Raw genomic sequence first — 14,950 nt, forward strand, 5'->3', positions numbered from 1 at the left:
GCTGGGTAATTGTTGGAAAGGTTGTTTTATCAAACGCTCCCTCAATATCTATGAATATACCTAGGGTGGATTCTTTGTTTTCCAATGATCTCTCGATTCTGCCATTAAGATGCCTACTCACTGAGGTACCTACTAATTCATATAGAATTTTCATGCAAAACTGTCGACCAATATAGCTTACTCGATTTCATTTAAGCAGGCTGATATAAAATAAAAAGAGGGTTGGACACAATATGAATCCCTGGGGAACACCTGCGTTGATGGTGAAAGTATTCGAGAGATATCCATCGACATCCACTTGCAGGAAACGTTCTTTCAGGAAGCTGAAGAGCCACACACAAAAATGATCCGACAAGCCATAGCATCGAAGTTTGGCCAGCAAACCCTCATGCCACACCATTCAAAGGCCTTAGAAATATCAAGCGCAACAGCTCTTGACTGGTGTATTTCATCAGTTTGGACTTCCTTTGTCTAATATAATATAAATTGATTTAAAATTTCTGATAAATATTAAAAAGATTAACCCAAAAAAAAAATTATTTGAACAAAAAAACTGATATTACAAAGAAATAACATAAAACCAAACAACAACCAAAAAATAAAAATTGAAATATTAATAAAAGCTGAAAATTACAAATTATTATTAACAAAAAATGAAAAATAAAAATTAAAAGATTTCAAACCAAGTTATGTCACGACGTTTCGATTGTTGGTATCCACAATCGTCTTCGGGTGATAACTGGACTTATTCCTCCAAGATCCGACTATTTACAGGCCATTCGAGTGCTTTCACCTATCCCCTCTTCTCTCTCACCGCTTCATTGGTTTTTAGCGGGAGATGACCGTTTGGCGGGAGTTGGTCGTTTTTCATTTGATTAGAGGTTTCCATATGTTATGTATATCTACGCTAGCTTGACTAAATGCGTTGTTGGACAACATATACGCGGCTTCTTTGTATTTTCTCCTAAATCAGTGTTCCTCTTTGTGGATGATTTCAGCTTGAGCCCACTTGATATTATGTTGATAACCCAAACATGATCTGCTATTCAGGATTTGCTGGTTTATCTTCTCTGCGTGAGTTTCTTGTGCTCAGCAATGCGAACTTTCAGTGGCCTCTTAGTTTCACCGATGTATGATTCTCCGCACTCGCAGGGTATCCGGTAAATGCAATTCTTGGAATCGCAGTCCGCGTTTGGTGGCCTGGTTTTCGTGAGGCTGCTACGGATAGTGTTCCCAGATCTGAAGCAGGTCCTGATGTCATACTTGGACCCAATCCTTCGTATCCTTTCCGATAATCCTCTGATGTCAACCACCTTCAAACAAAAGCTCTTGACTGGGTTAAGAACACATTTTGTTTCATGTGAATATTGAAATGGAAATATTTATTTTTCGGTGACTTTGATTAAAAATATTTCAAAAGTAATGTTACACTTGTGGATCCTCTCTGCAGTTGCGTAGCTTGAGGGGGACATACGAAAGGGGCGGCAGGAAGCGTCAATTTAATAATTCGGAAAATGTGAAAAAATATTTAAAATCGCGCACGCAATGTTATGTAAGTGCCAAGAAGAAGGGTAAAAGTTATTAATAGAAAAGTAACTATTACTGTTGTTACTCAAAAGAGAACATTGGATTTATTTATTTTATTAGAGTCATTTGTAATTTTCTGAAAAATGTTGACAGGGGACTGTTAGGGACTGTTTTTACCATTAGATAGAACTGTTCGGTGGGACAAAGGACTGTGTCATAGAGAAATGAGTTACATCAATAATTTATTATTTTTATGCCTCAACATACAATCATAATTTCTAAAATTTCTTCAGAAAAAAAATCATCAAAAACAACTCCTCTTAAATTAAATATTTTCATATTACAAATAAACTAGAAACATTTTGTACTTAACCTACGATTATTATCATTGTCAATCACACAGTCTTACAGTCATTTCTGAAATACTACTAATAGAATTATTACAAAATAGTCTTTCCTCTTAACATATATTATCAACAATAAAAAATAAATGTAATTCCAAATGAGATCTATAATTAAACCCCTCTTTTTTCATCAAATAATGCATATCTGCGAACACAATGAGTGAGTACCTACTCAATTTATCATTTCAAAAATTTTAACGACCGCGAAGACGTCAATCTCAGTAGGGAACTTGTGAAATATTCTCTAACGCTTTTAAAACAGTTCAGGGTTACCCAGTTTCTGGATAACTAGATCCAACGACACGTCTGAAATGTCCTTATCATCTAGGCTTTTGGGATATTAGTATTTTTGCTGCTTCTGTTAAACATGTTTTCTTTAGGTACGTTTTAATGTTGACTAATTCTGTTTCAACTGTTTACAAAGGATGTCCAGATACGACTTTTTTTTAATATTTGTTTATCTTTAGAACGTTTTAATGTTGAATAATTTTCTGTAAATCTGCTTTTTATTTCTTTCTTTGTTATATTATTGTCTTCGCTTTTTGAATTGTCTTTTTTTTGCTTTAAACTAATACCAGATAATGCTAAGCTTGACCTTGAGGTTGGAGCTGTAAAGGCTGAAATGAAGCTGGAGAAGCTATGTCGTCTAGAAGTATCTTCATCAAAGTTTGGGAGTGGCGTATTTTCACGCATAAATGTATTAGTAACGATCTTCAATCTCTTTGTTCGACTCGGTATAGAATACAGTTGTTCCTTTCACTTCTTTAAGGCAGCCCGGTGTTCACGCGGACCTGGACCTTGTTTTCTGAAAAAATATATTTTCAAACTATATTCTATTTTTATTTACTAATTATCAAATCAATGCAGTCTTTATAGTTTTTGTTTAATTACCTCTAAGCTGCATTTCTGGGAATGGGACAGCCAGGTGACTATATTTTCAGGGCTTAAATATTGCTTACAAAAATATCTAAACATGTTATCGTTTTAAACTCAACAGTACTGAAGTTTTAGTCTTATATTCAAATAAATAAGTATTGTTGTTTTTTTGTAAACCTGTACTGTTTTCATATACCCTAAACCAGCTGAGGGGGTAGCAAAATTTAGGGTACGTTACCAGATTTGAAAATGAGTCAATGAGAAACATAACGAATAGATACTGGGAATATACACCTGGTAATACATACTTAATATCCTTTATAAAGAGGCCATCTCAGAAAAAAACAGTAAGAAAATCTGTACAGTTCAAAATATTCACAGAACTACTCACTGATCAATTTAGATTTACAGAATGACATCCTGAGACTTGGATGAATTGAACAATCAGACAATTCCTAGTGGCAAACTTACAAAGAAACAAAAGCTCAGCCCAAAAGCCTTGCAGCCTACGCAACATATTATATACTCAGTTATCTTTACCAAGATAGTCGGAGGACACTTGAATAAAATAGGGCAGCGGTAGGTCATGAAATCGTATACGAATATATGCAATGGATAAAAGGAAGCAAATAATTTATAAACCTGTATACATCAATACAAGGGATTGTTGGAGAAGGTGTCATAAAAAGATAGGGGTAAAAGTAAAAGGCAGTCAAAAAAAAAGAAATTTTATTCATACATAACCCTCGACCAAGGATAAAGTTTCTTTCATCCAAACATTAACTACTGAGAATTCAATATCTGAATCAGAGGACCCCAAACTTTTTTATCATAAACCACTTTCAAAATTTTACTGATACTGGTGGATCCCCTGCAGCTACATTTCTAGCATATTCCCAAAACTCGACAAAAAATGTGAAGATGGAGGTTTGCAAAGCGGCTGCGTTCCAACCACAGTTTTCGGATGAAAACTGAGAATTGACTGGTTAATTAATTAAATGATTGTGCTGTGAGTGGATGTTGAAAAAGTGAAGTTGGTCACTCAAAAGAGTGCTTCCATCCAAATTTACTTTTTTGACATCTACCCACAGCATAAGAAACCAATTTTATTTAGAAAACTTCCCATTTGGTGTGGTACTGAATATGGAATTTGCAAGTTTTCACATGTAACAGTCGCTGGCCTTCTTAAAATATTATCTGCCTACATTGACAGATAGTTAGTTCTTCACTATCGAAACCAGATAAATTTTCGTGGACCCCGCTTACGAATTGTGGCCCACATTATTGGGTCACCTCAACGTAGACCCCCGTCGAGTCTCTCGTGGAGCCCCAGGGGTCCATCTGGACCACTTTGGATTCTTCAATTTTTCATTGAGATTTTAATTCAATTTTGATATCAATAATTTTCAAAAAATGTTATAAGATATATATTATCTAATTCTAATATTGCCGCCTTTCGCCCACGACAGATAAACGCAGTCTCTCGTCCACTTTGACCATGCGTCGTCTGCTTCCCGTGGGCCGCCGCCTTCCACGCAATCGATCGGACTTGAAGGGGGCGCTATGGTCGGGGCAGTTCGCAGGGTTGCTTGAGAGGGTACAGCGAGTCCTGTAAAGCAATTTGGCCAGAGAATGGAGAAAAAGCGGAGGCTGAGCGATGGAAAACGCAAGACAAAATCGGGTTAGTGAATTTGTGCAAGAGTTCGGAGCTTGGGGCGGCAGAGAGTCGGCCGCCCACGAGAAATGCCGTGATGGCAAGAGAGGTATGTATAACTAGCATTACTCTAGTTTTTCAACAATTATTATTTCACGAAGCACGTTCAATGACTGGTGAACATCCAGCCCATCCACTTTATCATTATCTCGTATTGCCTAATCAATTATGAAGAGAAATAACAGCGGGGTTGCCAAATCTTATGTGTTTGCGGTAAATTCTAGAAATCTAGTTTTTTGTTTTTTCATTATCGGCTGGATTTTGAGTGGGCGAACTTACCAGGGGCTAGTTCTTCTTTACCGGCGGCACGTGATGAAGTTATTCGACTACGCCCCTTTGAGTGGGTGTTTATTAGCTCAGAGGTGAAGGCGGATAGCTATTCAGTTTTGATGTAATAATTGAGATACCTAATTACTATGATGATCTTTATAGTTTCCCTTTAAAAAAAGTTGGATTTTTTGGCATAATAAAGAATCCCAACTTTACTGCAGAGTTAAAAATCTAGACTGAGACTTAAAAATAAGATCCGAAGAAGCTCTCAACAAATGACCATTTCCATGTTTATAGGAAGAAACGGAATATAAATATTTTCTCTGGGTTAACAAACTTCAAGATCAGAGGAAACATTCTATCGAATCTGAAAGGTTCATCATTAAGAGTAAGTTAACTATGTAGGAGAACGAAATCAACCTTTATTATATAATTCACAAGAAAATGTTGAAATATTTGATGGTACTGATATAGTGCTTTCCCATGATTCCTTGGAATATATTCCGGATCTGGAATGGATGTCCTTCAGTTAGTTCTCTAAATCATATTGATATCATACTTATATCCGAAGAAAATATTCGGCATGGTTTTATGACTAATCAGTTCTATAAATTTAGATTCTTTGATTTTTTTGGCATGTTCTAAAAGTAACGTGTAAATAGTGATGTTGACGTACCATAAGTCGTTTGCCACTTTAGAATAAATCGTCATTTTTGGTCTCGTCTGTTTAAATATAAGTATTCCTTTTTTTGGGATATTCTTCCCCAAATATTCTACATATTTTCATGTTCTGTAGGGTTAGTTAGTTTTACTCAATGTCACCCTCTTCAAATTATAATAAAATCATTTTGAATACATCGATCACGTGAATAATGCTTGACAAGAGGTTCATAACTTCTCATATTAGGTTATTTTCATCGTAATAAACCCTTACTCTCTCTTGCGAATTCTTTCAATCATCTACGTTCTGCATATTTAGCAGATTCATTTTAGAAAATTGTTGCTCTCATCATTTCTCCTTTATAATTTTTGTTTCTTGTATTGCAATGTCAAATAAACACTAGTGATGATACATTTTGTTTGCTAACTTCTGCTGAATTTCTACTCATATACTAAAATATATACAGGGCTATTCAAATTCGTTTCTGTACATGGGGATCTCGTAAACGATAAGAAATAGAGTGTCGGTTAAATTATGGCAAAGTTGCGTATTTTAGAGACCTATTCAATGATGTGAAGAAATCGAATAAAGCTCTTTTGGTTCTGAAGATATACAGGAAAAACCAAAAAAAACTCAAATTATTTTTTTGCCTATATCTTCTTTATTCGCAGACATATTGAAAATCTGTCCACATTTTGCTATGAACACTTGATGTGGGCTCTCAGAATATATCCATGAATCTTTTATACAGGGTGTCATCTGACTTGGGCCACCCCCATCTTTGAATTTTTAAATACGGACCTGTATTTTTTGTTGTAGTTTTTAGATCGTAGATGTTCACTTCATACTGAGAACTAAAATAAAATTCATTTTGATGAAATTGTATATAATGAATAAAAAAAATTGGAATTAGAGTTTTTTTCGATTTTTTACATTTTCTGAGAACATTTACTATAGTAATGTATATTTTTTTACAGAAAGTAGAGATTCCAACGAACAAAAAGCACACCGAATTTTTGTAAAAAGCTGATATTTTGACGCGAGAATTTTCAATTGAAAATTAGGGAGCTTTTTTATATCAAGTCAATATAAGATGAAAAAATAAATATTTCAATTCAAATAAATCACAGTGTATTTGGGACATAAAAAGGCAAGTTTCCACCGAGTTGCTTAGAAAAAATTTTTTTTTCGAAAAAAAAAAAATTGGTTATTTGAATTTTTCACATAAATTTTGTGGTTATGTGAAAAAATTGTAAATACAAAAGTTGTAGATCTTTTTATAACTTTGCTATTCAACTTTTTTCCATAGAACTTGTAGTTTTGCCGCAATTCGAGATAAATCATCTTTTACTCTTGAAAAGTCACCCCCTCCCTCTTCTCGAACTCAGATCGCCCGTAATTTATTTTTCCTTTCATTTTTATCATATCCCCCTCCTTTTCTAATGGGTTTTTTTGGTTTTGGTTTCAAAAATTATCGACCCTGGTCTAAGGAACATTTAGTTTTATTTATTCTTTCAGGGATTTCAAATGATTTCATACCATATTAGAAAATGGAAGTCCGAACAAAGAAATGGGATGATGTTAGTTCTGGATAAGATGGAACATGGTATTTCGTATATGCTCTGTACCTCATTTTATATCGTGTCCACAGGTCTTCGTTGAGATTTGATTATAGTCTGTCTAGTTCCTTGGATCTAGTCTGGTTGTGAGTCTGATAAATCTGTGTATGAGAATATTCAAAACGAAATTCAACCGAGCAAAATGCTAATGGGACTTAGGTATCATCGAGGTAGGGGCACAGAATATCTTACACTTAGCCTCTCACTCTGAGGGGTCAAGTTTCTGAGATCTTTATTCCTTGTTGAAGGTGTTTATGATGCTACTTTTCAAAACTAATTGAAGTCAAGACACTATCACGATGTCATCTCGACAGGTTGTTAGACCAACATTTCAACCATGTTCATGTTCACTAACAACTCGACAAAATTTCAAGATTGACAATAGACACTTCAAAATAGTCAAAAGTTCATAACTACTGTTCCGTGTTGAGTGAAATTTGTGTAAGGTATTTACCAATTAGTGGCGGCGCAAGACCTAAATTTAATGTGGGGAGGGTAGATTTCGCGAGGCTCTGTGATGGTGCATGAAGAAAGATTTGTAAAATAAAAAAAAAACACTTGAAATTAAACAATTCTTAAGCAACAAAATTACAAAGAAAAAACACTCAGAAGTAATGAAAAAACATAACATCTAGGTCGCCGTTTTTTGAAACCCCAGTCAAAATCATTGACACTGCGGCTATTTACTCACTTTACTTTTTTTTGCTGAACTAGATTCCATTTTCTCCCTTTATCTCTATATCTCTTAGTGCCTAAGTCGACATGATTGATAAATTATGAAGAATGCACCAATATTGTATCCGTAACCTGTAAAAAAAATAACATTTGTAGTTACTCAAGTATAATTAACTTATAAGAATTGGACTAATTCGTTTAAAAAAAATTGGATGATTATAATATATAATAATATTACTTTGTATATTACCTACTTTATTATTTCACTAACGTAATATATGTTTAATACAATAGGTATAATACGCCTAATGAAAAAAGGAATAAGTTGAATTCTAGCGCAACAAATCGAAGATATGAAACAAATAATAGACGTAACTGTTAATTATGTAATATTTTGTAGAGAAAACTATTAAAAATATGAGTGTAAGTATAATACATTTTTCTTACGTTATTCCTGATAAATAAAATATTTTTGATAAATATTTGATAAATATTTGATAAATAAATTATTTTTCTTCACGACACAATCCAAATTTCTTCTTATTAAACACGTGTTATCGTTTCAAAAATATGTAACACTATTATTTACCCTCTCATCAAATACTTTTAGAAATTATAATATAGGAACACAAAGCGAGACTGCGTCTGCGCATGCGATACTTTCATTGGCTTTCTATTAAGGGGAAGTCCCGAGGTCTCTGGCCAATAATTCTCCGCGATAGCAGCTTAACGCCAAGTGATGTTGCCAGACTGAATGAAAAGGAATGATTAGAAACGACAAACATGATAATTTTTCAATTAATTAATTTTATAATATGTTACTTTATCAGAAAAAGAAATATATTCACGAATTTTTTAATCATATGCATTCGTGCGCCGAAGAATGGAATGTCTTTAGGTTGAGAATTTTCTGATGTATTATTTATATAAAAAAATTCATGGCGTTATAACTATAGCTAGAAATCAAAACTTAAAGAAGCGTAGAATCAGTGTCAACGGTTAAAAATTTGGACTTCAGTTTCGTAAAAATTACCAAAATTTCTAAGTAGAACGACCTGTATAATTAATTCCTTATACTATTCTTCCTTATAGTTATAATAGTATAATAATATCTTCATTCTTATAAAATTTAGAATATTTCAAGAGGAAAGGTGTTTTTCATGATTTTTTCATAGATCAGTAAATAATCTCTAAGCACTAAGCTTAACAAAAATCGAAAATTGCAATTTGTGTACAACGTACTTCTAATGTGAAAGGAGCACTCTCTAGATTAAAAATTATTTTTGTTGTATATAGCTTTGTACAAAACTTTTATCTGAAACTGTTTACTATTTCCTTCACTTCCCATATTAATGGACTGGACAAATTCTGTGTCTTAGTTGCATCTACAAATTTCCATTGATATTATTCTCTCGGTTTCTCTTTTTTTGGCGTTATATGAAATAACCACTTTCTTAGTTGTGGAATTGGCCGCGGTGGTAGTACGCCCGACTCACGATCGGAAGGTCGTGGGTTCAATTCTCTCCTCGACCAGATATTTTTCTCGAGATAATTTATCTGGTCGAAGCTGAGATGATTCTGCAACCGTGTTGAAAGGTAAGACCTCGTTAGTCTTTAGCTCGCACAAGTTTTTCAACTTCTGAGAGTTGTCGTTCGTATGGGGACGACAACTGATTAACGGAAAAACAGATTTTATACAGATTTTTATACTACAATTATATTCAAGTAATTTGTCGGGTTAGACTTAATTATAGTGGCACGGTCACATAAGTACAAATTTTGATAAATTGGTCGTTAATTGTATAGTAACATGAAAATTTCGAAATCAATTATTTATAACATGGGTACCTCAAACATATCGTATCACGTAACTTTTGTTCACAGATCTTGCACAATAATTTATTTAAACATTAATTGCAAAGTTACAGCGGTGAATCGGCGCAATGGTTCCGACTCTGGATCTTGAGGCCCTGAGTTCGAAGTCAAGGTTGAACAGATAGTTTTCTTGTAGTCTATTGAAATGTTTCATTTTTCAGGCCTCAGCGTGCGTTTTTCAGAGAATGCCATTTCATTCTTTTGATACAGAAAATTTTATGAGACATCATTTGTTGCAAATTAAACAATTAAATGACCAGAAAAAATGTTATAAAGCCCATAATAATTTTTTTCATTTTCCTTTTCACGATAAAAAGTGATAGAAACAAAGTTGTAGACAATTCAATTTTCTATAAATAATGTCTCATTAAATTTTCTTTAGGGTTGCTAGTTTACGAGATACAGCGTGATTCTTTGCACCCCTTTTTCAAAGATGGCGGCCGGGGGACAAGGGTTACGACTCCACAAACTGGAACTTAAGCTTATACTAACCCCCCCCCCCTACACATATCAATGGATTAAATCAAATAGGTGAATGAATGTCATTACGATGTCATCGATGACATAAGCAGATCAAGCTTATTCCGTGACATTCAAAATCGTAATTCATGAATGAAGTGTGTGTATTTTCTATAATGTTATCCAATTCGGTACTGAAGAGCCTTAGGGCAAGTGTCTTAAGGCGAAACACGTGTATACCAGTTAGGGTGACAGTGTTCCATGTGAGTACAATTAATTACCATTCATTCAAAGTAGAACTCATGTGAATGATATCTGATTCTTATTCCTCCACGAATGTTTGATATACAAACTGAATAGAGAAAAGTATCTTCTGTATAATTCAGTGTTCATATAGAAGTATTTGTTTCGAAAGAATTTTTTCTTTCGTGTAATTCAATGTTTATATGAAAGTAGCTGTTTCAGGAGGACTTTCTTTCAGTTTGTGTCTGAAAGTTACTTCTTTGCATGATCTACACATCCATGTATAGAGTTACTTATTTTCAAATTGAATAATCCTTCCTTTCTTTGGAAGATTCTCTCATCCATTTTTTTGTATCAGATGGAGTAGTAGAAAGCCAAAAACTTTCTTTCCCAAAAAATCATCAAGTTTCATGAATTTTGAACTAGGGTTATTTCAAAGCAACATGTGTATGAAAAGAGCTGGGCATGTGCTATGAAAGAGACGGGTTCCTCTTTACAAAAAAAACAGTCTTTCAGCAAATAAAAATTACTTAATAAACTATCTGTTATATAAATCTTATCACACTGTGAAATTGCTCATTTCTGTGAAAATCAGTTATTTATCAGTCTTATATCACAATCTTCTAAAAATCTTAAGCAATATAATGTATATATTTTTAATAATCAGTCTCCATTGTGAAATAATCAATTTACTGGAAACCTTGTAATGCCACAAGGCTCCTCTTCACAATAAAACAGTCTTTCAGCAATAACAATCTCTTAATGAACTATTTATATCTTATAAAAACCTAATCAAACTTGAACATTGCTTATTTCTATTGAAATCACAGTTATTTATCAGTTTCAAATCACAATCTTACAATATTCTTGAGCATCTCAATATAATTATATATTTTTTTTAATCAGTCCCCTTATGAAATGATTAACTAAAAGCATTTTTGGCAAAAGGAATTTGTAACACCTTCAATGCCACAAGACTCATGTGCACAATAATAACAAATCTTACACTGGTACCATTCTACTTTGCTCTTAGAATGATCTCTTATTACACACAATACAATAATTTTTATCTTGCTGTGAAGTAATCTTCTTGTTTTTCAATTGCCATAGAATAATTTCATCATCTGAGCTTGTTAATGAGGAATCATCGTACAAATATATGTTGCAAAGATATGTGCCTTGAAACTTAGTTTTTTTATTATTTTGTTTTGTTGACATTTTCTCAACACCAACTTTTCTAGGTTTATTTTTCTTCTCTTTCTCCTCGTTTCATTCTTTTCTGATTGATGAATCCTTGAGTAACATTTTGTAGGCTAAAAGCTGCTAAATAGGCATCTCTAACAAACTGCGTAATTTGGTAGTTTGTAGTGTATTGAAAGAGCCAGTTTTCGTGCCATGAAAGAACCTGCTTTTTCAAAGCTTCACAAGTGGCTCTTCCAAAACATTTTGTCATTTAAGTTGTAAACTCAAAATACAGCTATTTCGCGTAAACATTATGACATCAATATTACCGTAAAATAATGCGTAACAATACAACATATCAATTTTATCAACTCATGATGAACTTTTCTTTGTAAAACAAATTAAGTCAACTCAAACAAACATACTTTTTGGTCCTAAAAATCTTTGATGTGGTATACCGACGTCATTCGTTTTCGCAGAACTGTCAAATGTTTGTAGATGACAACTATTCAGTGTTGCCATACAAACATCAAAATTAAATTATGGTAGGATTTTGGTAAGTAGTAGAAAATCACATCGGTCCTTTCAAAGTCTGACTCTTTCATACACACTCTCTCTCCTATAGCAACACTGTCGCAAAATTTTTCGTCCTGAAATTTTTCATATATGATAGGGTGTTTTTGAAACATGCGGCAAATATTTAAGGACTATTCCTTGGATTCTGAGGATATTTTGTCCTTTGATGATTTTTGATAGGGCGCTTTGTTGTAACATGTTTCTTAATCTACAAGAACTGTTGAAAATGACTACCCCCCGCTCGGATGCAAGAATCCAAACTTCTCATCGACTCCCGAACTCTTTCAAAAACACGAGTATCGTTTCTGATTGCGTACACCCAGCAATTGTCCGATTTCTCAAATCTTCCACATCTTCCATTGGAGTTGTCGATAGGCACCAACGGAATTGTTAGATTTTGTATTACTTGGTAGGTCCAGTGTAGTACGCTATACTTTTATTTCGGCTACGTTAATAATTTCAAAATAACCAAAATTGTTATTATCGAAATTATTTTTCGCCCCGTATCTTCGAAACAAAGCGCCCTATCAAAAATCATCGAAGAATAAAATATCCTTAGAATAGAAAGTAAATGCCTGTTATACAGGCATTTACTTTCTATTCTGCCTGTATAACAGGCATTTACTTAATTTTATATGAATCTTGTACCTGTGCATGTGAAGTAGGTATTCAGAAATACGTGAAGAATTATTAGAAAAACCTGAACCTGCTTTAGGTAGCTGCATTCTGAAGATCAATTTTGTCGTTTTACAGATGACTCCTAAACTAACGATTTTTAGAAACATGATCAATAGGGATTTTTTCAATTTATACCTATGATTGTTTATATACGTTTTTGAATTTGAATAACATATAGATGCAGAATGTATTCCAATAATTTCATTTTTAAGCAATTTATGTTGTGTTCTTAGGAGAATTTCTCTCCAACAGCGTTTTTGCGGTTTGATTGAAAAAACAGGAGTGGTATAACACTATAATTGAAATATGAATATAAATGCATATTTCAATTGTAATTTGAATGATAATGAGGACAGAAAAAAATTATCAGCGTTTTTATAGGAAGGTATTTTCAATTCAAAGAACTGAAAGTAATGAGTTTTTTAGCAATTTCCAACATTTTTGTGACATCTTTTTATAACATAAAATATATCAATATCCTTGTCCCCAAATTTTCATACCACCATTATAATTGATCTACATTGACTGTAAACACTATCGATTTTTAGGGATATCCATGACATGGATAAGCATGTAAATCCGACCAGATATATCTGAGCAACTGAAAATTAAAAATGGCTAAAATTTCAAATAATTTTTTATTCCGCCAAAATCGCACTCATAGGGCTGAAATTTGGTGTCTCACGAAAAAAGTTTGCGTCAAAAAATGTTTCTGCGAGATATTGCGAAGTTTCGTAAATAACAAACGAAATGTATTAGCTGCTCTATAAATTTTCAATCAATGAAACATCATTATGTCAATGTACTTCTTCAGTTTGAGTACACAGAAATAAAATTTAGTGAGATAGTGAAATTTTAATACGTTTCAACCATGCTTTATAGCACGGTCGAAACCGCGATTTCACTGGTAATTTTGCAAAATTTCCAAACGTAATTTTTAAAACTGAAGCGGTGTTATGTGATGAAATCGGCTGATACTTGATGAAAATCCATTCTATAGACACTCCTGAATAAGCTATTGTATAGCGAAACACGTGTTGCCTTTTTGTGAAACTGTCTAGTGAAAATATCTAATGGGGCGATGTTGACTCTTTTCTTAGAGTTTTGAAGTCATTTTTATATTCGCATTTGTTACTAGCACAACTATTCATCTTTTGGCAAAATTAATATGCCAGATGTTATTTTTTCCACAAGTTACCACATATTTTGAAAATCATCAAAGTCGGTTCAGAACTGGCGAAGATATGGATTTTTTTTTTTGTGAATAAAAGACACTAAAAGACATATTCATGCCGTTATGAATTGTTAAGTGCTTTTATCTGGCCGAATTTTGATGGAATTTAGTTTCAAAACTACACAAAATGACCGTCTTAAGAATTTCTACAAAGATCAACATTTTGGTAAAGTAAGGAGAAAAATGCAAATACTGTTTTTTATATCCGAACATATTTTCCAAGTTTTAACAATTCTGTCAGTGTTTAAAATGAAAATAATTTTGACACTTTATTCCTGATGATTTCATCTATCGAACTTCCTAGGTTACTACATGCTATTAATTTATTTTGCTTCTTGGATGGTACGCTTGGATAACAGTTCCATTGTCTTAAAATGTGTTAACAGATTACAAATCTACGGAAAAAAAATAAAAGGAAAAATGAATTGAATGAATAATCATTGACACTAAAATTATTTGGACTGAATTACTCAGTTGAGTTGGTTAAAAAAGGAAAAATTGAGCAAAAATTTTCAGAATGCTGATTTGTGAAGAAAACAAAGTATTGTGACCTGAAACGAAAATGAAATGATGATGGGTTTAGTGAAATGTCAATTTGATACAAACAATAGAAAATTGATACAGAATTAGAACTGAAATCTCTGGTGAAACAAGCACTATTCCCAAAGTTCAGAACTGTGACACTTTTCTCGACGCGTGTTTAACCAAGCAAGTTGGCGTCCTCAGGAGATGAAGAGATTAGGGAGCCGTTTTCGTTTTGAATTGAAATTGAGATAGTTACAATAAAATAAAACAATCAAGGTAAATGATGAAGGAAAGCTAAATGAATGAAAAATAAGAAAAATATTTCGAAACGCCGTTTGGATTATAAGTATCCATTATCATCTTTGGTTGATAAATGACCTATTCCTGAAAACAGAGACTATTCATAGGTCACTGCGGTGCTTTCACCTCTCC

General features: G+C 33.2%; 1 protein-coding gene and 1 long non-coding RNA gene across 3 annotated transcripts in view; one reads left to right on the forward strand and one right to left on the reverse strand.

Moving 5' to 3' along the window:
- Positions 1-1,832: 1,832 nt before the first annotated feature.
- On the reverse strand, positions 1,833-11,982 carry LOC141482335 (uncharacterized). The gene is made up of 3 exons (XR_012465467.1): positions 11,931-11,982; positions 7,763-7,878; positions 1,833-2,736 (listed from the first exon to the last, which is right to left on the reverse strand). It is a non-coding gene; the product is annotated as an uncharacterized lncRNA (long non-coding RNA).
- Positions 4,322-14,950, forward strand: part of Drep2 (DNA fragmentation factor-related protein 2) — a 39,036-nt gene continuing 28,407 nt past the window's right edge. Inside the window, exon 1 of one of the 2 annotated variants that reach the window (XM_023155894.2) lies at positions 4,322-4,570. In XM_023155894.2, the coding sequence (XP_023011662.2) occupies positions 4,559-4,570 (12 nt within the window). In that variant the 5' untranslated portion in view covers positions 4,322-4,558. The remainder of the gene's footprint in view (positions 4,571-14,950) is intronic. The other variant, XM_023155895.2, reaches the window with a different exon arrangement.

The sequence above is a fragment of the Leptinotarsa decemlineata genome, unplaced genomic scaffold (genome assembly GCF_025532065.1).
Source record: "Leptinotarsa decemlineata unplaced genomic scaffold, Ldec_3_MD MMD2_tig00001019_RagTag_RagTag, whole genome shotgun sequence".
Lineage (NCBI taxonomy): Eukaryota > Metazoa > Arthropoda > Insecta > Coleoptera > Chrysomelidae > Leptinotarsa > Leptinotarsa decemlineata.